The sequence below is a fragment of the Fonsecaea nubica genome, assembly GCF_001646965.1.
Source record: "Fonsecaea nubica strain CBS 269.64 chromosome Unknown Scaff8, whole genome shotgun sequence".
In the NCBI taxonomy this organism is placed as follows: domain Eukaryota; kingdom Fungi; phylum Ascomycota; class Eurotiomycetes; order Chaetothyriales; family Herpotrichiellaceae; genus Fonsecaea; species Fonsecaea nubica.
In genome coordinates, this window is record NW_019173681.1 from 427,772 (window position 1) to 454,316 (window position 26,545).

At 53.5% G+C, this 26,545-nt stretch overlaps 10 protein-coding genes across 10 annotated transcripts; 4 read left to right on the forward strand and 6 right to left on the reverse strand.

Moving 5' to 3' along the window:
* Window positions 1–6: 6 nt before the first annotated feature.
* On the forward strand, window positions 7–390 carry AYO20_01999 (hypothetical protein; the record flags this gene model as incomplete). Its single annotated transcript, XM_022640305.1, has 1 exon — window positions 7–390. The coding sequence occupies one exon, from the start codon at window positions 7–9 to the stop codon at window positions 388–390; it is 384 nt and encodes a 127-aa protein (XP_022503805.1).
* A 506-nt stretch (window positions 391–896) lies between these two features.
* Window positions 897–2,762, reverse strand: AYO20_02000 (hypothetical protein; the record flags this gene model as incomplete). Its single annotated transcript, XM_022640306.1, has 4 exons — window positions 897–1,499; window positions 1,551–1,723; window positions 1,775–2,622; window positions 2,683–2,762. 4 exons carry the CDS (start codon window positions 2,760–2,762, stop codon window positions 897–899), a joined length of 1,704 nt encoding a protein of 567 aa, XP_022503806.1.
* A 1,987-nt stretch (window positions 2,763–4,749) lies between these two features.
* AYO20_02001 (hypothetical protein) lies at window positions 4,750–6,848 on the reverse strand (the record flags this gene model as incomplete). Its single annotated transcript, XM_022640307.1, has 2 exons — window positions 4,750–4,896; window positions 4,959–6,848. The coding sequence occupies 2 exons, from the start codon at window positions 6,846–6,848 to the stop codon at window positions 4,750–4,752; spliced, it is 2,037 nt and encodes a 678-aa protein (XP_022503807.1).
* Window positions 6,849–10,246: 3,398 nt separating this feature from the next.
* On the reverse strand, window positions 10,247–10,873 carry AYO20_02002 (General amino acid permease AGP3; the record flags this gene model as incomplete). The annotated part of the gene is made up of 1 exon (XM_022640308.1): window positions 10,247–10,873. The coding sequence occupies one exon, from the start codon at window positions 10,871–10,873 to the stop codon at window positions 10,247–10,249; it is 627 nt and encodes a 208-aa protein (XP_022503808.1).
* A 1,537-nt stretch (window positions 10,874–12,410) lies between these two features.
* Window positions 12,411–13,901, forward strand: AYO20_02003 (hypothetical protein; the record flags this gene model as incomplete). Its single annotated transcript, XM_022640309.1, has 1 exon — window positions 12,411–13,901. The coding sequence occupies one exon, from the start codon at window positions 12,411–12,413 to the stop codon at window positions 13,899–13,901; it is 1,491 nt and encodes a 496-aa protein (XP_022503809.1).
* A 374-nt stretch (window positions 13,902–14,275) lies between these two features.
* Window positions 14,276–14,792, reverse strand: AYO20_02004 (hypothetical protein; the record flags this gene model as incomplete). The annotated part of the gene is made up of 2 exons (XM_022640310.1): window positions 14,276–14,407; window positions 14,523–14,792. 2 exons carry the CDS (start codon window positions 14,790–14,792, stop codon window positions 14,276–14,278), a joined length of 402 nt encoding a protein of 133 aa, XP_022503810.1.
* Window positions 14,793–15,274: 482 nt separating this feature from the next.
* AYO20_02005 (hypothetical protein) lies at window positions 15,275–15,980 on the forward strand (the record flags this gene model as incomplete). Its single annotated transcript, XM_022640311.1, has 2 exons — window positions 15,275–15,525; window positions 15,602–15,980. The coding sequence occupies 2 exons, from the start codon at window positions 15,275–15,277 to the stop codon at window positions 15,978–15,980; spliced, it is 630 nt and encodes a 209-aa protein (XP_022503811.1).
* A 546-nt stretch (window positions 15,981–16,526) lies between these two features.
* Window positions 16,527–17,570, reverse strand: AYO20_02006 (hypothetical protein; the record flags this gene model as incomplete). The annotated part of the gene is made up of 1 exon (XM_022640312.1): window positions 16,527–17,570. One exon carries the CDS (start codon window positions 17,568–17,570, stop codon window positions 16,527–16,529), a length of 1,044 nt encoding a protein of 347 aa, XP_022503812.1.
* Window positions 17,571–20,824: 3,254 nt separating this feature from the next.
* AYO20_02007 (hypothetical protein) lies at window positions 20,825–22,462 on the reverse strand (the record flags this gene model as incomplete). The annotated part of the gene is made up of 1 exon (XM_022640313.1): window positions 20,825–22,462. The coding sequence occupies one exon, from the start codon at window positions 22,460–22,462 to the stop codon at window positions 20,825–20,827; it is 1,638 nt and encodes a 545-aa protein (XP_022503813.1).
* A 483-nt stretch (window positions 22,463–22,945) lies between these two features.
* Window positions 22,946–24,334, forward strand: AYO20_02008 (hypothetical protein; the record flags this gene model as incomplete). Its single annotated transcript, XM_022640314.1, has 1 exon — window positions 22,946–24,334. The coding sequence occupies one exon, from the start codon at window positions 22,946–22,948 to the stop codon at window positions 24,332–24,334; it is 1,389 nt and encodes a 462-aa protein (XP_022503814.1).
* Window positions 24,335–26,545: the final 2,211 nt, after the last annotated feature.

Consider the following 26,545-nt stretch of genomic DNA (forward strand, 5'->3'; position numbering starts at 1 on the left):
CCCATCATGGCTGTAACATTCCGCACCCTGCACGCGCCTGTTCTGCTCGTCGCGACCTGCTTCACCTTTGGCGGCATGATACCCTTTTGGAACCCCCATGGAGCCATTCTCGAGTTCGGACTTCCTGAGCGCGTGGCCGTGTCAGAACCCGCCCAGGCGAGCTTCGTCATCAGTGGAGCGCGTGTGTCGGCCCTAGGAATGGCAATCTGGGCATTCTATCTTCAAGGCAAGCTGGCGGCGGTGGACACCATCCTGACGTTGCTCTTCTATGTCGGCGCCGTTGATGCCTACGTGTGCTGGCAACAGGGTGTGCCTATGAGCGCCATCTTCAGAGCGGTTTCGGGCATTATTATAGGAGGCTGGGGAATGCTAGGCTTGACCGCCCGGTAGAGCGCAGAAAACGTCCCAACATATCCTTGCTATGGGTTTCACACAGAGGACTATTCAAACGACAGCCTGCATACCCGATCTGCACTCACTGTAGGCTACGTTCACGCCGTTATTCACAGCGGTTGCTGGCCAGCGTGGCAGATTCGACCAAAACAGAAAGACATAAAGAGAGGGGAAGTATTTGCAATATTACGTCGAGTGAAGTTGCACGCTTCTCACTATCTCCCACCGATCCATTGCACTGCCTCTGCTCTGACTTGTCCACTTTTGCTACAAAATTGGAGAGCTCCCACCATGTGTCTGTATGCTGCCTGCGATACGATGATTGGGCTGTCTGCCCGTCAACTATGTTGGATCTCCCCATGCTTGAACATGTTCACCTCTCAGCTCAGTTACTCCAAGCACCCCTTCGTATTCGAATATTCGCGAGGCGGGGTGGCCGACTTTCCCTGTTCCCAGCTTGTGCCAGTATCTACCATGCCGAGGTCGGCCTTGGTCCCTTACTCTCAGATCTTCCTCGACTGCATACGAGCCAGTCCAGCTGCGCAGGTGTTGTTGTACCAATTCATGTTGATGCTGTCAATCCAGAACTGACTGACCTGACCTTGAACATTGGCATAGAAGCTCAGCGTCGACATCTTGTAGAAGAGATAGTTGAACACAATTTGTGTGAGTTGGCACTTGTTGAAGTCTGGGCACGGGGGTATCCGGAAATGTTGAGTGGCTACTACCACCTCCGCCTGAGTAACATTGTCCCACTGGTACGCCGTTGCAACGAAGTCACATATCTGGCTCAAATTTCTGGAGCCGTTATCGCATCCGACATAGGCGGAGCTGGCACTGAACCAGTAGTTGTTGTCATAATTGCGAGGGCCGGCTCCGAATGAACTCGGTGGAATGGAACCCGCACCAGTAGAGCCACTAACAGTGTTGTTCAGATATGGAACAAACTGGGCAAGTCGGTTGCCTGATTGTGGGGGAAAGGGTTCCGTTGGTGGCGGCACATAAGCCCATCCGTCACCCCAAAAGAAGTGCTCATACGGATTGAAAATAGGTGGGAAGTCTGCAGTGTTGTTGTCAGTCGTGGAAAAGACGGGAAGGTCGTCAAACTGCATGTGGTCAGCAAGCCTTCAACTCAACAATCCCCAGTCACAACCTACTCCAATCTGGAAAGGACCGGTCTGGCCACAGGCGGTTGGTGTTGCAGACGATGGTGAGGAGGAGCTGGCCAAGTTGGTGGATGTCTGGATTGTGACGGACCCTTCCGCAGAATTTGTCGAGGTGGTGCCCGACTTGGTGACGGGACCAATGCCTGGGATGTAAGTAGGAGTCGCTGAGATTCGGTCAGCAAATCACCCAGCTCTGTGTGGCAAGAGGAACTGACTGGTTGTCTCCCACGAAGTAAAAGTCAATGTTGACCCTCCAGCCCAATTGTTACACCACCCAACCTCTTGCCCACCTATTGTTGCAGAAATCCACACGCATGTTTGTCTCTTTTCTAAGTCATCACTATCGGGCGAGCTCGCATCATTGCTATATGTGGAGATATCGTAGCTGTATGCAGGTGTTCCATACCCGCTCACAGGGGCCAGAGTTGTGGCGTAGACCGTGGCAACTTCTGTGACTGTGGCCGTGTACACGGGCTGAGTTGGTAGGACTTCCGTTGAAGATACATAGGGGGTGGGAGGGCCGTAAGGAAAGTCAGTGCCAGTCGCAGGTATTCCAGAGCTTGCGTCCGTAGGTCCGACGATGGATGAGCCGTCCGAAGTGCCATTCCAACCAGTAGAGGGACTAGAGAAGGGGACGTGAAAGGTGTTATTGGAAGCACTGAGCTGGGCCTCCTGGTGATGAGACGTAGTAGCTGGAACAGGCCGCACAGTGACAGTAGTGATTGCCGCAACGATGGATGCTGACGGTTGATATGTCCAATCAGTGGAGGAAGGACCCTTTGACATGTAGAAAACGGATCCGCCAGCATTGGGAACTTCGGTAGCTTCGTAGCCAGATACAATAACAGAGTCAGTGAAGGTTTGAGTGGCGGGTCTTGGTTGAGCAGAAACGGGATTCTCAATGCTCTGGATGCTGACTTGCGCAGAGTCAAGGCTAGCCATCGAGCTCGCGACCGCATTGGGATCTTGCTGAACGATAGTGACTGTTGCAGGGATCTGAACGACGGTTTGGGTGATTGTAGCGTAGTTCCAGAGAGTCACGGGAGAGCATGGTGGATTTGGCCTGCCGGACCTCAGTCAGTACATGATCAAAAACGCTGGGAAGATAAGAGTGTCTGCGTACGCTTGTCTGATGGGCAAGACGCCTCCTTCACAGAACCCACAGACCGCACCCAGGAGGAGGGTGGAGATTGGGAGTCTCATCGTGACAACGTGTAGTCGCTGACTTTGGTACGTGATTCCTCTTGCTGTCGAGGACGAAGTCTGATGACTTTCGAAAGAGAATGATCAGATGATGGCAAAGAGAGGAGTGATGACGAGACTGAAGAACAGTTGGAGTCACTGGTGACAAGGAACAAGTGATGAAGGGAAGAGGCGAGAAGGGATTTAAAGGAGTGATGACCAGAGGTGAGACTGTCGATGACTCAAATGAAGGGTGAGTAGATGGTGAAAGGAGGACTGAATTGGTCATGGATCGCAGTTGACGACTTTAGTGAGAGACTCTCTCGGTCTGTCTCTTTCGTCTCCCACACTCTCTTCTCATTTCCATCACCATTTCAGACTGACCACTCCAAGAATTCACCCTCAGGGTCACCTTTTCCTTCCAGACTTCTCACTTCTCTGCCAGACCCGGGACACAGACACGTACTTCCTTTCACCTTTTCTGGAACCTTGTCATGAATTGTGACATGATTCTATGCTGTGCGCGCAACCTGCATCGTTCCGTCGATCCAGCCAGCGTGCCAACCAACTAGCTCAGGCTGTTTCAGTGATATTTTCCTCACCTCCCGTGAACTTATCCTCAGACCACTTCAGTAAGATCACAACGGAGCAGGTCGCAGCACGTGGCGGAAACATGGTGGAAGGACAGAGAACCATGCACCGTCTCGCGCAGCTGCATACTCATGCAAGTCTTTCCTGGACCTGTTACCAGCCACAGTCCTCGGCCGGACAACATTTCAATGCCATCTCTATTTCGCTGGTGGATCGGTGCATCAAGAGGAGGCATAGCCGTGCATTGGACCTATGAGATCGACATGGACATGTTTGCTATCGGCCGGATATCTGTCAGTTCCACCTCCACAGTACGTATGCGCTCCGCCCAAGTGCGGCAGCCTCGAGGTTGGCATAAGAATTTTCCTTCCAAATCCTCCGGGTACCTACAGCTGCCGACCTTCATGCCGGAAATTTGGTCACACACAGCTCAGGGTGATGAAACCCCAGACCCGGTCTTGGCCTTGAACAGCCTGATGAGACTACCAGCCTGTTCAGATGTGAGGCGCATCGCGGCATCTTGCTGACGCGCCTGGCTAGAGTCTGTCAGCCTTGTGCAGGACGCATCGCAAGACCGCAGCCAGCGGGCACTACAGTTGCCACCATGCAGGTGCCTCCAAGGGTTCCTTCTCTTGAAATAACTCCGATCACTGTCCTGCAGAGGATCTGTTCCCCCTTCAGGACGACCATAGAAATTGAGAGGAGTCTCCAGGTTCTCAATTCCAGGCCAGAAGCCAACAAGGTTAGTCTCTTGGCAAGTTGGATCCCGATTCTATCCGTTCTCCTGTAATTACGGCGGAAACGGATTTCCCAAATGATTTTATTACGAAAAAGAGTGAAGGACGAATCTGGAGAAAAAGCACACGGTTCAATTCCTATTCCCACGAGCAACAGAACAATTCCATTAATTATGCATTGGCGTCACTTAGCATACATGATCGTCAGACCGGAAACGAGAAGATGGCTGTTTTGAGGAGCGGAATCGTTGAGATGCGACCGATCCATGGTTGATTGCAATGAACCATGCATCTTCAGAAAACCACAATCCAACCTCAAGGGACCCGTCGTATACAAAAAGCACATGATCATAAATAGTCGTGGGTATTTCGTGATGCGCCCAAAGATACCACCGCTGAACGCTTGCTTGCACCCAAAAGCATGCCCTCTTGCCCTAAATCAATGCGTCGAATCAACCAAGAACCATGAATAAACAGGAGCAGAATACATGTATCGGAAGAAGAGTCGTCATGGGTATCTCTCAATGCAGGCCGTCAAGACTCAATGATCAGAAGAGCTGCGCTTCGAATGTATGCCTCCGTGTCGAGGATCGTGTCGAATTTCAAGATCGTTCGTTGGGGGGAGAACTTCTGTGCCTCTGACAAAGTCATCGCCATCTTCAATCAGGTGCATCGCTCTTTCATCGGGCAGCATTATCCCCACTCGTCGCCACAGCGACCAGCGCCTCCAGTCGATTCATCCCTCCGCCAGTTCCGTTGCGGTCACCAAAGGAAGTCGTATTTTGGTGGCGGCTTTGTTCAATATATGGAGCTGGCGCAAGACAGACCTAGAGACGGATGAGTTTCTATTCGAAAACAAGTCTCCATATTCCCGTGAAGGGCAACTTACATTCTGATGTGTATCGGGAGCCAACGGCCCATGCTGTGGTTCTATATATCCACTACTGGGCATGATCATCGGGTGCACTTCAACTGCAGTCATACCAGGAGTAGGGATGCCGTCACTGCTACTGGAATCTTCAGGCGACGTTCGGGTTGGCGTGGGTCCACCATACCATGCTTGTCGTTTCGTTCTGTTGGCTGAAGACTGTCCCTCCAGCGCCTCACGCGTCATTTGCTGGTGCTGTTGAGCCGTCATCGCGGACGGGGGCGGAGGTCGCATGTCAACAGGCCTGGGAGCATCATGGTAGCGGATGCCCACGCTCTGGATTTCATTAAGTGTCTGCTGACCCCATCCCCCTGCTCCCAGACTTCGATCTGCGTGTTCATCAAGGTCAGGGTACTGGCTGGGACGAGGGCCTTCCCACGAGACATGACCCTGGCGTATCCGGGGATCCTGGCCCGCAACTGATGAGGACATGTTCGCGTCGACCTGCATAGGACTTGGTTGACGACGTGGAGGAGTGTACGAGCGGTGCTGGACATGGTCAAAACTCTCTATTCCTGGTAGTCGAGGGGCTTGTCCAGCCGCTGCTGTGGCGCGTTGAGCATGCGCAGGTTGGGGGGCATCTGGTGTCTGCGAGTATGTCAGCCCGCTCGTAGCGGGGCGTCCGTAGTTGAAATTTCCGGCCGGAAAAGTCGACGCGTGCCACGTTCGCCTGCGCCAGTCTTCTCCAGGTGGAACAAGTTGGCCAGGGAATGTCGCAGTGGTTGGACTAGCAAACACACTTGAATTCGACGATGCGTGGGAACTTGGTGGGCCCATCTGGTTTAGATAGCCAACAGGGTAACCGGGAGGATATTGGTTTTGATATGGATTAGGCCCTGAGGGCACAGACAAGCGGCGGGAATGTGGCCTCGAGCCGAAAAAACCACCCAAGCGAGCGTTGCTTGAAACTGGTGAAGTCATTGAGGACAAGAAGCCTGGACTACCAGGGGTGGCAGAGAAGTTGGCAGAGGTGGGCGTGCTCATACCACCGGGGGAATTTGGGTTATACCCACGATACTGGGCTGGAGGAGTGTGTGGTGGTTCAAGTCCCAAGTTCGGTCTGGTCACGTTCTCGTTGGCCATAAGAAGAGGCGGCGGCCGTCGTTTTCCATCGGTGACTATGCTGTAGTTGGAGGAGGTTGAGCCAACACTTGAGGCGGATAGATTGCGACTGTGACCACGACTGTGACTACCGGTGCTACCAGCGGTGCCGGTTCGTGGGCGACCTGTTGGTCTAACACGATCGGTCCGGATCTGTCGCTGAAATCGAGTGCCGGTGGCGGCAAGGGAATCCGTCGGAATCTCCTCATTGACATGAACGGTTTGAGCGTGTTGGCGCAGGTTGTCCAGACGAGAGAATCTGCGATTGCAGTGACATTGAAACGGGCGTTCACCCGTGTGTTTTCGAATGTGACGAGCCAAGTGCTCGCTTCGAGTAAAACTGAGGTTGCAAGGCGGGTAGCCGGTGCAGAAGAATCTCTGACCTTTCTTCTTCCTCGAGGCAGAGTCTGCCTCACCTGGCTCGGCTTCGTTGTCCGAGCCAGGCTGGCCGGTGTCATCGTCGTCCAAGTCCATGGCGCTTGACATTGCTTCGTCGCCATCTCTTCTCATTGTAGACTCATCGCCTTCAGCATCCGTTTGTTCCATCTGCGTACCTTGACTTGGTCGCTGGGAGGTGGTTGAAATGCTCGGCCGGGACTGTAGGGCATGATCTGTGACTGCGACTTTGGCCTCATCCAACACTGTCGATGCATAACGATCCGGCCGCGGGGTGGTCGGTGATTCCAAGTCATCTCTCCTGTCCTTGGATGGCAGATTGTCGCTTAAGACGAGGCTGGAGATGGCTGCCATAGTGGGGTTGTAAGGTGAAGCAATGCCAGTGCGACGGCCAGGCGCTCTCGAGGCTGCGGCACTACGCCTCACAGTGATGGCACATCCGGAGCGGCCGTGGTTGACGATGAGGGAGGCGGCGTGGTCGAGGTCAAATTGAATTTGACGATGATTAGATCAAGGTGCTGGGCTGAAAGACTTGACAGACAACGGCCGCAGTTCGAAGGTGGCAATGTAACGGGCCACTCTCGGAGGGGTTGGGGAACGGTGATAAGGCCAGGGACTTCCGGGTGCGAAGAAGGGTTCAGCAAGGATGTTGCGGAAGCGAATTATCCATATGATCGACCTGTGGCCCCGGGGGATGGAGGGGGAGGGGGAGGAGGCAAGAAACAGAATAGGGGAGTGATGAAGCAGCTAGCGAGAGATCTGAGAGAGACTCTGAGAGTCGACAACTGGCGGCGAACGACAAGATCTTGATGCGGTTGATCGCAGACGCAAGGACTCGGAAGGTGATTGAAGCGGGAGGAGAGGTTATTGTTGGCGGCGAGGCATGCCCCTGGTGTGAATGGTGGAGTCGGTGCTAAGTAAAGTTAAGTAAAGCAGGGCTCGTCGGTGGGCTCCAGGCGGGTGGCAGATGACGAGCCTCAAGGGCACTATGGGGTGGGTCTTTAGCGGGCGTCAGAAAGGCCACCCAGTTGAAAAGAAGTATCTACCCAGGCCTGCTAGGCAACGAGGGGACAGGACTCGGTGAGGATGAGATGTGTGCTAGCATTTAGTCAGCCACGTTTGCCACGATGCAGGTGCGGATAGGGTGGCTAGGTTGATACGAGAAAGATGATGTTGGATGTTGGATGAATGTTCGATGGGGGTCGATGGGACGAGCGGCGGCGCGAAGGCCATGGGTTGTTGGCTGCTGGGTGCTGGGCGATGGAATGTGTGATGGTGGTCACTGGTCATGGTTGATGAATCACTAAGAAAGGGAATGAGTTGCATGTGCAGGGCCGTGCAGCGCAGTGCAGAGTGCAGCGCAGCCGCAGGGGGCGTCGCATTGACCCAAGGTTTTTCTCAATCTCATAGAGCGGGATGGAAAGTTGTGCAGGTCCGTCAAGCCGACAAGTGCCGTCATCATCAACCATCCCTCAATTCCTCATCCCACACACTGTGCCACATATCCGGAGTGCTTGAATGGTTCCTGTCCACGGTGCCTGTCTAGGCATTGGGCTAGCCTGAGAAGGCTTGGGAAAAGCCCCCCTCGAGGAACTGCTTGATGCGCCTGTCTCGAGTACCAATAGGCTGTGGAAGTGAGTGGGAGGGGCAAAAAGTGATTGGCGGGGCGAGGCTGATGTGGTTAGTTATTCCAAGCAGGTACTCGTACTTGGGGGGGGGGCACTGGGGGGGGCACACAGCCCACTACGGTAGGTTTCCCTCAGGCGCTCGTGGCCCTAACAAGTACTCGTGCGCTGGGCCAAGTAGGCTTCGCACGCTTCGTTACCGCAGTTTCTACCCGCACAGACTTACCTCGTATGCCCGTTGATGCGCATGATTAGCCCCGGCGTCAACCAACGTGATTGCCCCTCGTCCAACTCTCTGCATCCCTGCAAGATCAGCATCGCAGCCACTGAGCTTCGAGAAGGAAATCTTAAAAGGCCTCTTCGCTCTACCGAGTACAGTTTTGGTAATTAACTCTGTCGCTATCTCGCAACTCTGACCAGACCAAGCCATGACTTATGCACACCCAACATTCTTTACGAGGTACTTTGTCTGTGAAATGTCCGACTGCCCCTCGCCTGGCCTGAATGTGCGCCTTTTTTTGGTTTTCGAATCTCAATGGGCTTGTAGGACATTTGTGAATATATCTGAGTTATGGCCTTCTTACCACCTTCTCTGTCAGCCTTTTCCAGGGTCGAATCATTCTCCCGCCTCGCAGCCGAAGAGCGAGGCCGAGCAAGTCATCCCCCGTCTTACGCTTCGTGTATCGGTTGACCTGACTCACCCTTCTGGTTGCGCCCACAGGACCCTTTCTTGTGTACGGCATGCCCCGCATATCCGCGTCCGCCCCTCTCTTCGAACACCCGAGATTAAACTCGCAGCGCAGTTTTTCTGACACCTTTTTCCTCCTTCGCTGACCGCATACCTGCCGCAGGATGCCACGGGTCTCTCGGATTCCGTGATCCAATAGACTTGTTGTCCTCAGCCTTAGGCCCTCCTCAGCGATTACATTTGTTAGGTACAACCATGAGACGTGAAGAGTGGGTAAATTGTGCGTGGTCGCCGAGAATAACTGACCCTAGAAGGGCAAACTCGTTCGGTCGGTCCAGGAACAGGCACAGGCGTCAGGTACCCCCGAATCCCAGGATCCAGGCCCCCGGTCGTTCGCGCTTTTGATTTCCGATGCCTTGTAACGTACGTATCAGATGACTCTGTCTCTGTCTCCGGCTCTCCCCATATACAAGTATGGGGACATGGATTCATGGGGCAGATTGACCAAACCTACCTGAAATTCATTCCCTTCAGCATGCGGTGAATGGTGCTCAGCTGTCAAGTAACAGGCATGTGCTAGAAATCATGGTTCGTTCGACCCCACAGTCTTGACCTAAAGGTGGCGGGGGCGGTCTCCTTCAGAAGAAGCCCATTCTCTACTCGGTACACGGACAGGCTTAGGCTTCGACCGGCAAATGGTAGACTCTTGGCTGATGTCAAAGGCTCATACGAGGTACACCGTACTGGTGACAAGGACTTGTGTGTGGTATGTAGACGGCTCGGCGGCACCAGCGGTAAGGTACTCGTAGGTACTTTGTAGGTCAAAAACGGCGATAACGATAAGAAACAGTGTCTAGCACCGATATGGCTAACCTCAGCCTTGTAGCCAGGCCGCGCCGCCCACCCCTCAAGACCTGGAATAGTTATCAAGAAGATATTGTCGTCTACGAGATTTATTACGTCCAACGTCTCCGGCCGAGATTGGAAATCCCTGCAAAGGCAGGCTCGCTGTTCACCCCGCGTGCTGGACTTCGCACGATGTATACCTAGCATGAGAGTGTGTCCAGGACAAGATGTCCTTATTCGGGATTTCAAAGCATTCCTCTGCAAGAAACGGCATGTTGCGTACCGAAGTTTGCGGTGGAATCAGTGAAGGTTGACCGGGGAGCTGCAAGGCTCAGGCCCACACATATATGCGCGTGATTTATTGTCGTTCTCTGCCACAATAACAGCAAACCGTTATATGCCTCAGTCTGCCGGTGACCATGTGCGAGAAGTTGCCAAAAGCAACAGGCCCAGACCTCGGTCTCGCGTCTCGCCTGACGCCCTCTACCGGTGGTCACTCTCTCTTCTGTTGAATGCTTTGCAGCCATCATTCCTTACCAAGACCGGATAGTGGAGATTCGGCTAGAAAAGACCTGTACTGATTGGTGGTAGATTCAGGTCCTCGGTCGAAACCAACCCAGACCATGCACACTCCACACTCCAGATGTCTGGAAGCCCCCGGTGGAACAGCCGTTATAGTAGAAGAACTTGATCGGGGCCGCATAGTAGCCGCTGACGATATGCTTGGCCAGCACAGTCGAGCCGTGGATGGCGCGATAGGCCCAATCTGCGACCGTCTCCGGACCTCTCAAAGCCCAGGTCGCCGAACTGTTGGTGCTGTTGTGGCCCGTGTCTGTCGAGGCGACGGCGAAGCCGTACTTGAACATGGGGCCCATGGCGGGCCAGTTGATGCCGCCATCGATGCCGCCGGTGCCGACAGCGGCAAACCGAGCATTCCATTCCTGGGGCAGGTACAGACCGAAGCGAAAAGAGCTGGTCGTGGAGCTGGTGACATTGATTGTGGCGGCGCACAGGGCCGGGAGACCCGTTGAGTTTCGGGGATACGCCACCTCGTTGACATCGCCAAAGGTCGAGTTTGGCCCCAGACTGACGGTTCTGAGGACCGTGGCTCCACCAGGAAGTATTTTTTGAATGTCGGATGTTGAACGTGGTAGAACTGCCCACGCCGGCGAGACGGCCATGAGGACCGCTGTCAGCAGGCAAAACACCTTGAGAGACATGCCGACTGGGTACCGACGAGGATGCTCAGAGTCGCCTGGTTTCGTCTGCCTCCAGAATATGCGATAGAGGCTATAACTTTGGTAGTTTAACGGATGACTTGTCTTGTATCCTGAACTCTGGGAGGGCTGCCCGAAGGAAGAGGATAGCCATTCAGATGCATATGCACATGGTGAGAGCGATATACGATGGATGGAACTCCTGTTCAGAACCTTCCAAAACACCCCGCAACCTGACCCCGTGAGTGTCTCGGAGTGAAGAAGCAACAGATTTAAAGATATAGATCCCGCACTCCGAGGCTCGGCTGGAGGGGGAAGGCTATGGGCGAGGCCTGTCGAGATATTTCCGTTTCCGGGGCTCCTCTTGGCCCGGTCGAAGAGCTTCCCCCGAGCGCTCGTGTGCAGTTGAGTCCCTCTACCGAGAGCCCTCAAACTTTCAAACCCAGCAAAGACTTGGATTGGGTCAAGGCTGGTTGGGCGATAGATACAAGACGCGGGCGCCCATCATTCTCTTCAACTGCCTCCTGACGCTGGTTGGATTGCCCGTGGTGACGTGGAGTAAAGGAGCGGCCAGTCAATATGTGTCAGTTTGATCCAGTCCTCCCCATCCTTGCACTGCAATCAGAGCCATCAAACCCTGACATGAGAGCTCTACAGAGGTGTCTTTATCGCCGTCGTCGGCGCAAACTCGAATGTTCCTACTGCAATGGCGTATCAAGGTTAGTGAACCCACCTTTGGTCTTCGCGCCACGCACTCTCCAGCCGGCTGACTCGCCCAGCAAACAATATCCGTGGACATTGGACACGGGCTTTTGGCTCGGCCATGATCGTCATCTACCTATCCTAGAGGTTCCCACGCGACAATAAGGCGGCTGATGTCGGCGTGAAAGTCATCGAAGGGGACACTGCCTTTAGATATACGATATGACACACCGGACACGGTCTCTTTGAAGAGAGCAAATTCGAAGCAGCCGTGAACGACCTCGGTGGGGATTGAAATAGCCGGGCTGAGCAAACCAGGTTAATACACTTGATATCGTTGACAAAAAGAATGGATAGGTCCACGAGAGTTGGCCATTGAAGAAACGTGGTCAAGGACACGAGTATTGTTTGAAGCGTGAAGAGTTGTAGGTAAACTAGCTCGTAGTTGAACGAATCTCCCATAAACGCCCTACACATTGTAAAGATGGGGGCCGCCGTCCCCGCGAGCTAGGGAGCTCTGGGCCAACGTCATGTACCTCGTACACTAAGATCACATGCACCCACCGCCCAGCACATGCACCCAGCATGATCAGTCAGCCAGTCAACGCAGTCCACAAACGCCGACCGCCTTGGGGGGGGTGAACAACTGGATTGAGACTGCCGCCAGTATCCATATACCACCGATCTCAGCAACCCTGTCGTAGGGAGACTGTGTTTGAGATTAGGACGGCCTCGCATTCATCTGTGAACCGTTGTACACAAAGTCATGCGGCTCTCGATGGTCTTGGCACATTAGGAGGACAAGAAGACCTCGACGGTGTGGTGATTCAAGGTCAACATGGATATGGCCGCAACGACGACCAGAGCGGACACGGGCAACGCCACGTCGACCTACATCGACATTGACTCTCTCACCTCTGATGAGTTCTCGCCTTATAAACATGCAAACTCCCTTATTCTCGCAACCAACAACCCCTCTGATCCGACCATCGACCTCACTACACCCCTCTCCCGCGTCCTGTTCGACCTCCAAGAAATTGATTCGCATATCCATACCCTCACCGCCCGCTCAGCACTCGACATTCTCACATACACCGCCACTCAGAATGCCGCCGCCCAACGAATACTCACCAGGATGGAAGAGGAACGAGCACGTCTAAACGCCAGCTACGAACGCCTGGAGAAGGAAGTCCTGGTCCGGCATCAGAAAGCAGTGGATGCGAAACTTGTTGCCCAACGAAGCTGGGAGGTTGTCCGCTTGGGCAGGGGTGTACAGCGTATTCTCAACCTTGCACGACAATTCGAGGTGATCCTCGCAGAGTCCGGCCTTGGAGGAGGTGCCCGTGCCGGCAAAGAGGATCACGGTGCGCTTGTGCGCGCAACACTTGCAATTCTTGGGTTTCGCGATGCCATCCTTGGAAGGGACGGCGGCGAGTTAGCACGCATCAATCTTGTGAAAACTGTGCGGGGAAGGGTCTTCGAAGATGGTGAGGCTCAGATCCTAGACTTTGCAAGACGCATTGTCAGAGAGTTCTCAATGACTACCCTTTCCTCGGGTTCTGGCAGTGGAATTTCGACATCGTCTGGCCCTTCGTATCGAGAAGTCGAGGACAGCCGTGCCCGGTTCACGAGTGCAGTGCACATTCTCTATCTCCTCTCTCCGGCACCAAGAATCGATGGAGAGAAGATGAAAAAGAAGGACTTTGAGCCTGAATATCTGCTCCGCGCGTTACAGAGTTACTTACAGACAGCCATCACGTCCAGTTCGGCATCAATCGGGAGAGCTCTGGGCCAGTTACCCATGTTAGACCGGGCCTTGTTGGAGACAAGTGCACGATGTCAAAATATTGTGGCCCTGGAAGCCATGCTGCGCGGCATTTCTGCCCCTGACCATCCATTACTGCAGGCTGAAGCTACCGACGACCAAAACATCACCCACGACGTTGACGAGGAGGACTCTGAAGATGAGGCAACCTTAGAGCCCTCTAAAACAACCACCCCTGACAACTTTCTCTCCTTACTCCTCAATGCACTCGACACTGCGTCTCTCCCATCGTATTTCTGGCGCTCACTGGCTTCCTCACTATCTACTCGTGTCCAAGAGATTCTGACAAGAGGAGGCGTTTCCGCACGTACACTGCGAAGTCAACGCGACGCCGTCCGGCAGGAAATCCGCGACTGTGTCCTTCGAGGCTCAAAGCTGCCGAGGACTGTGCTTGCAGGTGACGCGAAAACAATGTCGACTGCAAAGGGCGAGCAAGAAGTAGACAATTGGGAACGAGAGGCGGCGGTGATGGTTGGGAGTGTGGTTGGTTTGTTGGGGCGGTAGAAGAACGGGATAGTCATACAATAAGTGCCTTTGCTGGTCCCGAGCATGAGTGAAGATGTTTTACTCAGAAAGCCCTTCGCACCGTCAAACCGAAAAGCAGCTGATTTCCCGAGTCCGCGCTATGCAATTCTTTTTCTTTTTAGTGTACATTTGTAACCCTTCCTGTACATTTCCCTTCATCGTCATAAGTTGAAAGGGTGGTGCCTTCTTCTTCCCCCCAGCCGACATGATCGACTCTCTGGTGCTATCGCGGGCAAGTCTTTGCCATCAATGTCATCAACACGTACGTACCGGAGAAATTCTTTCATGCTCCGGAGGATGTGGCAACGTTTGTCAAAGCTGTGTGCAAGTCCAATATACACCCATCTGTCCCCTCATCCGAACCATGACTTGCCCTTTCTGTCGGATTTTGCCTTTGCGGCCGATTCGGCGTCTTCTTTCGCGATCTGCTCTAACGTGCGGTCTCGTTTATAATCCACGACTCTCTTTTCCTTGAAGTATTTGATCTGTGGAGGCACAAAGAAAAGCATGAGCAACCGTTGGTCGATCGCCAGGTAGGATGTAGAAATGCAACAACGAAGGGGGGAGAGGGGCTCCTCAAATCGGGTATTGAAAACTCACCCAACTCCTTGCGCAGTCCTTCTCGTACGCCGCCACCTCTGCCGGACAGACCTTTCGGGCCTTCTCGTCCTCCTTGACCGCATCCAATATGTCGTGCCGGTCCAGGCACTGGAAGAAAATGTCGCGCGACTCGTAGCAGTGTTCGCGAGACGTGCGGTCCGGAGCCACGTAGCCGCCGTCTTTGGATCGTGGAGGCAGGTTCGACGATTGCGGTAAAGAGGGATTGGGCGAGGCAGAGCCCCCCAGCCAGGTCGGAAGGCCCCAGGCCATGGTTTGCGGAGGATATGGAGATGGAGATGGGAGATGTGCAGGTGGAAGCGACGGAGCTAGGGAAAGGGGGTAGAAGGAAGTCCTAGAGGTCTGTATGGCGCTTCTAACCGCGTGTCGGATACTGTCTTCTTGCCGGTCGTATGGAAATGTTCTCTTTTATAGGCTTTTATCGACGTCGTCGAATAAACTATATTCTCCAATCGACTTTTTGGAGATGCGCTGCCACCAGCTGCTGCTAGTAGGCTCAGCCCTACACGTGACAAGGCTCGGAGTTTATTTATGCATCGTCATCTTTTGGGCTTGTAAACTCCACGTATGTATCAATCACAGACAACCCTTTCAAAACATTATCCGCAATCCACCATGCCTATAGATCGAGGGCAGCCCCCAGCTTCATGGCGACGCTAGCACCGGCTCTCCCGACTCACACTTGACGTCCTCCTCTTCTTGCACACACAAACCGAGGAGTTGGGCCGCGCCCCATGCCGCCTCGACGGCGCAAACCTCCCCGCGCAGGCGCCCTCACCGAACTGCCGCCTCTGAAGATCGTCCGCTCCATCCTCCTCCTGCAACTCTCATATTACACTACGGCGTTTGTATTGATATTGTTCACGACCTTGGTTCTGGGCCAGAGATTCTCTCTGAACTTGATATTTGATTGGAATAGCGTGCGTGGAGACACCACCGTCGGCTGGACCGTCGGTTTCCTGTGGGTTGTCGATGGGTTTATAACGTATGGTGCTCCGTCCCGTTCTGAGAATGTCGAATTGGGGTTTTTACGAGAGACTACTAACACCATTTTCTCAAAGAGTAATACCGATCCTTCTACTGATCTCCCGCTCGAAACTTGTCCCCGATTTCGCGCTCACGATTCACTTCATCCACCTCCTCATCACCTCCTTCTACACAGGCGCCATTCCGACGAATTTGCTATGGTGGGGTCTCGAAGCCTCCAGTGCGGTGTTGATGATTGTTTTGGGCGTTTGGGCTTGTCGGTATCGTGAAATGCAACCCATCTCTTTCGGGGCACCAGCGCACAAGAAGGCGACTGGTCAAAATGCTGCCAATGGATCGGCAGAGGGTGCCGTTGTTGATGACCATATACGAGGCAGTCCGGGAAGGGGCCTGAGGACTGACGCCGGGCCAAGCTATGAGATGGCAACTGTCAGAGGGGACCAAAATGTATAATCTGGACAGAGAGACATATGGAATAGATTCTTTCGGGTTTGACCGGTGACGCGTGGAATCTTGCCTTCACAAGCCAGCAGTATGTTGTGGTCAGGACTATCGACGAGGGCACGCTAGGTAAAGTTGGACAACAGAGTCACCTGCCTTTCTCGGCTGAATGTGGCTTGGATATGAGGTGAATCAAAACCATGGACTGGCCATGTCGAGCCCAAGGTCAAGTCTGGTACTTGGAAACTGCGGTTGGAAGACTGATCGATGGAGACAGAACGTCCTGGCCTCTCCAGAAGGATCCTAAGAGATCATGGCAACGAGTTCCAGGGGGCAAAGTGGCAAACGCTTCTGAAGATTGAGACAGCTTTATCTAAACTCTAACCAAGACGCGGAAAACAGCTGTTGTGAAAGGACTACGAGAAGGACTGGAAGCACTGGGTGGCCCAGAGACATATTTCTCCCACTGGTCAACGCCGCTGAATACAACGAGTCAAGTGGATATCCTTGTAATCTGCAGCCTACAGGCCCCAGCACGCGTTCGGGGTTTCACGTCCATCACGACGCCGCAGTGCCAGCATATCCGTGGAACTCGACCACGTCCTCCTTCAATATCTCGGCCAGCTCGAACATCTGGAAACTCTCCTCCATGCCCCTCTGGGTCGGCTCCCATCCGAGCTCTCTCAGCCGTACCGCCCTGCTCCGGCTGTTCAAGCCTATAACCGCGCCGGAGAACTCGCCAAAGAGATCGCCCCACAGATCCTTTGGGATAGTCTTTGGCGTTGGATCCTGGATTTTTCCAGCCTTGTGCAGGGCCTCGCCGATCATCTCTGCGACTTCGCGCCAGGAAGCCTCACGGCCATTTTCGCAGAAAAAGTAGGGGTTGTCAAGGAAGTCCTGTGCCGGCGTGTTTTCCATGTGATGCAGCAAGGTCACGTACGCCTGCGCGAGGTCCAGCACATGGATTTGTGACTCGACCGGGAGACCCTTGCCCAGATACCCCGCGAAACCGTGCTTGATCGCGAACCGGGTCAGGGTCGGTATCTGGATGGTCAGTCGTCGGTGCTGAGGGTTGTACCCATAGATCAAGGGCGGGATCATGATGGCGATCTTGGCCTTGTCGCCAATCTCCTTCTGGTACTTTAGGATGGTCAGGTCGATCTGTCGGTGCGGCGCGTCGTCCGGCACCGAATCGATCTCGGCGCGGTTGTTGTCGTGGTAGACCTTGTCGCCCTTGAACTCTCCGCAGGCCCCGTCGTCCAAGACGCTGGTGCCGGACGTGTGGATGTATATGGTCGACTTGCCCTGCGCGGCCCGCTCAGCCACGCCCTGGCAGACGGCCTCGGCGCTGGGCTTGTGGTCAGCGGTCGCGGTGTGGAAGATGATGTCGCTCTCGGCCGCGTGCGTCTTGATCAAGGTTGTGTCGTTCAGATCGCCGACGACAGCTTTCGCCCCGGAGAACTCGATCTGTTGTCCGTGCGACGCACGCCTCACCAGGCCCGTCACGTTGTAGCCCTCGCGGACCAGATGGTCGAGGACGTTCCAGCCGATGAAGCCGGGGCCAACGATGAGGACATTTTTGCCGCCTGCCGACACAGGCATACTTGGAGATAGATACCTCACTGGGTTGGTGGATAGGTGCCTGTGTGGTCGAAGTCAGGTTGCAGTCCGGTCCACTTGAGAGAGGACAACGAGGTCGATATAGCGATATAGCGATATAGGAGATCAAAACTTGTCATGTACTTGTTCGTTTCTGCTGCATTGATTGATATATTTTTCTTTTCCCCCTTCCTTCTTCCTCACCTGAACAGATAGATTCCTTTCTCCGAATAATAAGGAGTGACGTCAATCAATCGTGCAAATGGAAATATCTTCCCCGATCGTCGCCCGGAGCCCGGTCACGCTGGTCTCATTCAACGCTGATTCTGCAGCCCAAATTGCATGGAGAAATGGAACACGGACCAAGTCGATGATCAATCAGCTTGAACACGAGCATGCGCGTCACATCATTTGCGTGGTGTAATGGTGGAGAGAATGTTGGGGGGAATTAATAATGTACTCGGTACTGTGTACTTGGTTCGGGGAGAAAGTTGCCGCTGCGTCTGGCATGTAATAATGGACAGCATATAGCCGGCCGAAGTCTTGCGGCTTTCTCTAGGTTCTTTTGGTAGGTATATAGCCATGTATTCATGCATGCGTGCATGAATGCGTGTATGTGTGTATGTATTCGACGTATGGGCGTATAGATCATCACTCGACCAGGTATGAAGCCGCCCTGCTTAGACGACCTCCTGGCGTCGTCTCCCCCCCTCTCTCTGTCTTGTTCCTGTTGTCCACCACAGCCATATAGCCATGTTCATGCATGCATGCATGAATGTCTCCCATTTCTCTTGAACTGGTTACGCCACGCCCCCCCATCTCTAGACTTCCCTGGCTGGCTTGACGGCTTCTGTTGGGGGGTCTGTTGCGTGCGCATGAGTGAGCGAGTGAGCGAGTGAGCGAGTGTGTGTGTACATGTGTCGGACCTGCCCGTAGATCTCTCACGGTTGTGCTTCCTCTCGCAGTTAGAGGTATAAATAGGAAAAAGGTATCCGACGGCACAATTCGTTTGGGTGGGAGTGCTCATGAGTGGTAAAGTCGCCTTGGAGAGAGAGCTGGTACCGCACTGGGAACGAGGAGGCAGCAGAGGAAAGGCGCAACACGGCAGAGACAGAGAGAGAGAGAGAGAGAGAGAGAGAGAGAGAGAGAGAGAGAGAGAGAGAGAGACAGGAAGGCGAATAGAACTGGGGGGAGGTGTCGAGCGACGATTTCTGGACTTGTCTGGGTGATAGAAATCTAAGCGTGTCTCTTTCTTTGGCAAAGACGACACGATGCAGAATGTCATTTCGATGCAATCCCATCTGGTGAATATCAAGTATCTCTTTTCTACAAGTAAAGCACACCAAAAGAGAGTGCCTCATTGGAATCGAGGCAGTCTGTATCACAACGCTGTCTTCATACCTTCAAAGGATGTACAAGAAGGAATCTACACGTGAACGCAGATTAAGGTTGGAGCGCTTCTTCTCGCTCGTCGACATACTGTTTGGATTCGAAATTGCAGTCGGCCACCGTTCTCTACTCTTCAAAGAAGAGCACACCAGGTAATTGATTCACTTCAAGCCACCGAGGACGTCTCAAGGAACTCTGCTGCTCGCGGTTCACTTAGACCCATCTGGACCGCCCCTTTCTGAGTATCAACAAGGGGAGGTAGGTAAGACATCGCTATGCCAGGTCCCTGGGCAGAGGTCACCATTTTGCGAGGACTGACACTTTGCAGCTGGAAAAGGGGGATGTGAGACCCTGCCTAGAGGCGACATGGAATAGCAGGAGCAACAACAAAAATTAGCTCCGGCTTGATCAAGCAAGGACTTGTCGCTCCTCTTTGCGTATGTCTCGGTGTTGAGAGAACCCGCTGTGTTTCCCGTTCGGCCGACACGTAAGGTGAAAGACATGGGGGGTTTTCGTGACCAGCTGTTAGGTCTCTCGACATCCGCTGTCGGAGCAGAATAGAATGCCTTCCCACCGGAAAGGCAAAAAGGCAACCTTCCGTCAACCTGGTGATTGTAGCTGTAAACGCTCGAGAGTCCATTTTGGGAATCAAAGTCCCATGACCGGGTTACGCTGCGGTATAGACTTGGTGTTGTTGTTGGACTAGCCAGTGAACTCACAGGGATCTTTTGCCTTCTAGACCGGGCTGGACCATCACGGAGCATTACCAGAGATAGTCGTAGTTTGCCTGTCGAGTAGCCGTCCAACCCCCTGACACCCAGCGCGTGCCGCTTCCCGAACCGCACGCATCGTCAAGTGCGGATGCGCAGAGGATTGTCTTGAAAGATACTCAATACTCCAAGGAGACTCGAGGCGGTGACGACCTCACAGTTCTTTTTCCTTCCAAGGTATGTGAAACCAGGTATTTGGCAGTGTGATGAATGGTGAGGGCCCCCCTGCCCTTGCAAACATCCCGGTCGGATTGAACTGGATTGTGTTTTGGGCCTGTGAAACTTGTCTGTTTTGTCTTCGTCTAACAGGGGTACTCAGCTATATCCCGGGCGCTGCCTTCGAATATACGTTTGTCGGATGCGGAGGTTGCTCGTACACACTGCCTTGACTGTTTCACCACCCTTCCTGGTCTCGGTCCATGTGTACCGCCGAGTCAGTGGCGGGGCGAGACGAGACGAGGCGGGATGAAAGGCCAAAGTGTTTGGGGAAATGCGACAAGGGTATACAAACCACTAGTCGGCTGTCGTCAGTGCGGAGTACGACCGGACTGGAATGAAGCAGTAGCGCTAAGTGTAAATCCTGCCCCGGCTGATCGACCGCGCATGTGAAAAGGCCAGGATTGGGCCTTGTCCACCGCTAGGGCTGTAGTCCGTGCATAAGACGAAACCATGGAGGAAATCCCTAGTAAAGGTGCAGCCCTGGGTTCGTCAAGGATGGCACGAGCCGTTGTCCGACTTCCCTGTTCGCAGGCGGCCAACGTGGGTGGAATTCACAGACTCAATGACATGGGGTTGAGGGACCAGGGCGTGTTTCGAAGATCAATGGTCGGATCCCAAAGAGGTTCAAATGATGTGACCAATGACGCCGCTTGTTCGGGAAAGGTTTAGACGAGCCTGTCTTGTTCTGGGAAGGGAAAGGTGGTCTGAGCTGTTGTGTTTTTGCAAATCCTGCCACAGTAATACTGGCGAAGGTGAAATTCAATGCTAGGAGCGCAGACAGGGTTCTTGTCGACGGAGAAAGAGAACAGGGTATCAATTCGTGAAGCGATGAGAAACATGACATGCACAACCAGGAAGCCGGACCAAACAGCTCCCGTTCTATCCAAAACCTGGAAAGCCTGCAAAGGGATTGCCTCCAGGGAAACCTCCTCCCCCAGTTGAGAACTTGAACTGTCTCTGTCCGCCGCCGCCACCACCAGGGAATCCTTGTTGGAAGAAAAACTGCTGCTGGCCTCCTGCGCCACCAAAAGGGCTCCCCTGGAAGGGGTGACCACCCTGGTTGGCCATGGGATCATTGGGGTCCTCTCCATTGTCGAATTTGGCCTTCAGTTCGGGGTCGCTGAGGACTTCATAGGCCTCATTGATGGCTGTCATTTTCTTCTCCGCTTCCTCTTTGGTTATGCCTCTTGCGGCGGCCTTGTCTGGGTGGTACATTTTAGTTGCTGTGCGATAAGCCTTCTTGATGGTAGCTTCGTCAGCATCACGAGAGATGCCCAGGACCTTGTAATAGTCCTTGGTTTTGCTGCGCTTCAAGGCGACTTGCGCTTCGTGCAATTTGGAATTGATCGTCCCTTGAGCATCGGGGTGATTGTCTCGAGCCGTATTGAGGGTCGAAATGGCGGCATCGAAATTTTCAGCGTCCATGTGTCGCTGTGCCTGGTACAGCAGCCCATGCAGGGAGCTGGGTTTCAAGGCGTGCACTTCGGAACAGAACTTGCCGGCCTTGTTCAGGTTGTTCATCGTCATAAACGCTTCACACGTCTTCTCCAACATGTCCACGTAGAGATCCGAGGGCGCTTTGGCATGTATGATGCCATTTGTACGGTGAGACGCGACATTAGACTGGAGTTGCGAGAGAAGCCCTGGCTCATCGTCGGTGCCCTTGCCGACCAGCACCTTGCTTGCTGAGTTGAATTGCCGTTTGTCGAAAAGAGACTGAACTTGCTCGATTTGCTTCATGACACTCTTCTCTTCCCTGAAGAGAGACTTGCAGGGCTTCGAGTCTGGATCCGAGTGCAAGCATTTCTTGACTTGGTCTATGCCCAACTTTGTATCCCCTAGGCTGTAGAACAACATGGCCGAAATTTGTAGGTGTGGCTCCACTAGACTCGGATGGATTTGGAGGGCGTGCTGGAGGTCGCTAATACCCTCTTGAACCTCACCACGCTCGAATCGACAGCGAGCGCGAAGTTGCCGCAATGACAATGCTGTACCTGCTGTCATGATGGCAATGCCTGCTTGGTTGATACATGCTTCCCAATCTTGCTTCTTCTCCGCCTCAACTGCGAGATAGTATGCGCCCTCAGCCTCTTCAAGTTGAGCCAAATCTGCCGCCGCTCGATTCCCTAGCGCAACATAATCTTCCCTCGCTGCAGCCCAGTCTGCGTTCTTCGCCCTGATCTTCGCCCTCTGCAACAGCGCCCCCTCGAACCCGGGTTTCAATTTTAACACATTATCGAAGTCTGCACCGGCCTGTGCATTCCTTCCGAGAGACAAGTAGGTGATTCCTCGTTGGAAGAGCGTGAGGTAGTCGGACGAGTCCTTGGAGACGGCGGCATCAAAGTATGTCAGAGCCTCACTGTTGGCTCCTCGAGCACGTGCTGCTTTACCCGATGCGATCAAAGAAGAAAGAGAGGCGTCAGAGGGTATATCGACGGCATCGACGGCACAGAAGGAGGTGAGATAGAAACCGAGTAGGGCAGCGAGCAGGCCGAGACGCTGTAACGGGAGAATCATTGTGGCATAATGAGAGTCGCCAGTTGTTGTACAGAGGGAAGAAAAAAGAGATCAACTCTAGAGTCAAAGCAAGTGAAACAGAGCAGTTAGACAATGAGAGGTGAAATGAGTGAATGTGTCGCCGTCAATGTCGTTGCCGGATTCCAACCAATCTGTCCTCAACGTCTGGTAGATTCTCAAAGAATCCGCAGCCACATTCTTCCCCCAGCCATAATTAGCCACATTCTTCCATGATTGGCTAGCTCAGTAACCGCCGCTTTTAGTCACCCACCCGTGCCACGCCTGGTGACGCCACTCTTTGGCGGTCGCTGCCCACGCTGCTTGGCTGCCATATGATCTCAGCCTTGGACATGAATTTGTGCCTCGTACTCATCCCATTGAAAGACAACCAACGGTGTGGTTCACCGTCTAGTTCAAGTATAGTATTCTCAATGGCTTCACCAAAGACATGAACGTTGCACACGCACAGATGATGCAGCCATTATGCCCTCGGCGGTAGTAAAAACAAACAACACCTCAACCTCAGTCCTCCAAGATGGCTCCCCTCACCGCTCTCGTCGCGCCTCCTTCCAGGTGCTGAACCGAAATATCCATCAGGTCGTTCTGGGAAACCTGCTATTCGACGCGTGGTATTATTCCCCCTACCCTGACAGTATCATTCTTCCGCATCGAGGAGACGGCTCAACAACAGCAGATATGAGAAATGGGCACTCTCACAGCCACCTTAGCGGATATCACAGTTCGATAAGGGGAGAGGAGCCAATTTGCCGCCTCCTCCATGTTTGCCCGTGCTGTTTTCGTTATACACCACTCGAAGAACAATTCACCCGACACCTTGCTTACCACCGCCACCTCCGCTCTGAAAATCTTGAACCCAATCAACCCATCCCAGAATCCGCGTACAAAGTATACGAATGGGAAGGGTATGCGGTTTGGGAAATAGATGGCGAGAAGGAGAAACTATATTGCCAGAATCTGAGTCTCTTCGGGAAGTTGTTCCTTGAACAGAAAAGTGTCTTTTTCGATACGGCAGGGTTCAAGTACTATGCTTTGACGTATACGAAGCCTGAAAGTCCCCCATCACCAGCTTCTACGACAACCAAGACCCGAGGACAGAAACAACGAAGCTCGTCTGCGAATGTGCAACAAGAAGACGACGCGCTCAACCAGACGCGTGTCTTAGGGTTCTTCTCCAAGGAGAATCTTTCGTGGGACTCCAACAATCTTGCGTGCATCTTGATCTTCCCTCCCTTTCAGCATCGGCAGCTCGGTCAATTATTGATGGCAGTCTCGTACAAGCTGAGCGGATGGGAATGGGAAGGCGGGGTGATTGGCGGGCCCGAAAAGCCCTTGAGCGCAATGGGCCGGAAGTCATACCTAAGGTTTTGGTCCGAACGCATTGCTCGGTTTCTGATGGGTCAGACGGCGGATGCGGATGCAACAAGGGTCTTCGACAAAGCCAAGGCGAATGGCAGAAACAGAAAAACAGTTCAGCCGAGAAAAGAAGAGATGACGGTCAAGGAAATTGGGGACAGGACCGGAATGCTGGGAGAGGATGTAGTCGCTGCGCTGACCGAGATGGGTCTGTGTAAAGTGGTAGGGCCCAAAAGGAAGAAGGCAAAATCTTCCACGCCTGAGGCGAACGGGACAGCATCCGCGAGTCTCGCTCATGCTACGGAAATTGAGCCAGAGGAACTGGCAACAATGGTCATCCATCGCTCAAAAATTGTGGAGTGGGCGGAGAAGAACGGCGTTGAGCTGAGCAGTCCCGTCAAAGAAGAAGGATTCTTGGGCGAGTGGGCATTGAGCGATCTTGCTGAATCCGACAACAATAGTCAAAATGTGTCGGGCGACGAAGATAGCAATGCTTAGTGGATGTGCTTGCTTGCGAACAGGAGTGTCCTCGGAGAACGGAGAAGGAGTTCCCCATGTTACAGAAACTCCAACCTCTTCAATTCTCGGTAGCCAGTACCACAAGGATATAGCAGGATCAAGAGTCCTAGGAGTGCGGGAGGGGGAGAACTGCGTGCCGGGTGCGTGCATACCGAACACTCTCGTACCCTGTCAAGCTGTTCAGCACGAGCTCGATATAGTGGACTCGTAGCTGCTCCCTAAATGCATTGTCGATCCAAAAAAGAGTATTAAGTAGAACGCGCACTGCCTCTCGAGACCAGCTCGCGAGGGTTGAGTAAGCTGGAAACGGGACCACCAAGGGGGTTTTGAGTGAGGGGGATTCAGGGCGTAGGTGTGTTCCATTCCAAAAGTGTGCTGTGATCTGCGATTGTTGTTTTCCTTCCAGGAAGCGATCAACACTTCCTACCCGCTCATAGACTAGTGCGACGAATGTGGCACGGATCCGGGCCGGTTCCATGCATCCTGCGAACCCAGCTAGGGTTTGGGGAAAGGTAGTTGGGTAGGTAGACAGTTAAGGCTTTGGTATAGGGATCCCTAGGCAGCGCCCTTATGGTGATCACCCGTGAGGGTCCAGTAGGTTCGTGGAGGGGTTTCTTCCAACGTCGGACGACCCAAAGGAGGTAGACTTCCCCTCTCAATCATCGTCACGAGATGGTGGTGATCCTCGAGGATGGGAGGGAGATAGAAGCTCAGAAGCAAACCGAGCGGCCTGTGAATTGCAAACTTCGACCTCGTGCCCGCCCGTGAACGGATGGTTACACGGGCTGTATATCACCATGGCCTAGTGTCAAGGCAAACGGTTCAGCATCTTACCTTTCCTTCACGTTTTGGACCCTTCATCTCTGCCATGCTTTTGGAGTTGGACCCTTGCTCGCTTCACCTGAGCAATCAACGGTCTTCCAAGGGTGGCACACAAGGCACTTTTTCCCTATGATTACCACGGCTTCGCTGCCTCAAATGTGCTGGTGCCATCTGAAAATTTTGACGAAAACATTCTCCGCATGAGTCTGAGGAAGACGTCATGAAGTCTGACACACATTCGAGACACAAGAACCTCTCGCCCACAAGATTTTCTGTCCGGATAGTAGCTTTCCGGCGGTGCCTTTTGGGTAAGGGGACTGTAATGGGATCACTGGTCTGTGATTAGCTCAGGCCTGGGTTTTTGGAGGGGCACGACTCGATAAGTGGTTAGCAGCAAACTGTCAGGTCTTGAGGAGTGTCGACAGCCGAGCTTGCAGATTTGCAACAGGCGAATGATGCCGGGTTCAAAGTCTGCATCCGCGGTGGTCGGTCGAGCGACCAAGCTGTTACGCGCAAAGTCGCGATTTGTCGGCTCCCCTGCATAATCCGCATGCTCAACCGAATGCAGCTTTCAGGCACCCTGGGCCAGGGACATGCCAGGGTGATAGCGGAGGCCCGAAACCATGTTGGGTATCGCGTACCCAAGTTTGGCGCACCAAAGTCTACCTATACTCTGTACGGTATCCCTGAAAGCTTGCACAGAATTTTTCTCCGGCGGTATCCCAGCCCGAGCACCTTGGCGTGACGACCGCTGCATTGACCTGTCCAGGGCACTGCCAGGGGTGGGAAATGGCCGCTGAACCACTCTCAGTTGGGAGAACAGAGGTAGAATATCAAGCCTGATGCTTCTCCAACAAGTCACTCAGTATGTGTTCGGCAATCCAAAGACTTCGACAAAGGCAGATGTGACTTGGCGAGATTGACATATGTTTGGGTGCAAGGCCCAACTCTGTTCGACGCGTCTGCGAGAGTTTACCATCCCGGCAGTGGTTGGCTACTTGTTGACTAATACCCCGTGTTTATCAGGGGACACGACCTCACAGCCACGAGGGGCGAAGACATGTCTGAGTTTCCTGTTCAGCTGAATGGACGCGGCACAAGCCTCAATAAAGTGCATTGTGATGAACATCATCATTAGACGTACACCCACGCACGAAAGGATGTGCTCCGCAAGCTGATAGGGACTTTTTCTAGTTTGGCTAGGTAGCATTGGGTAGGCAGTGGATGAACGATGATGGTGATGGAGGAGTTGTTTTTCGACAGCTTTCACATGCGGTTCGACAGCAATGAGCTTTCGCTAATTCGCCAGTTCTCAGCCTGCCTTCTGGTTAGCACAGACTGGACTGACACAGAAGGAAAGGGCTCTTA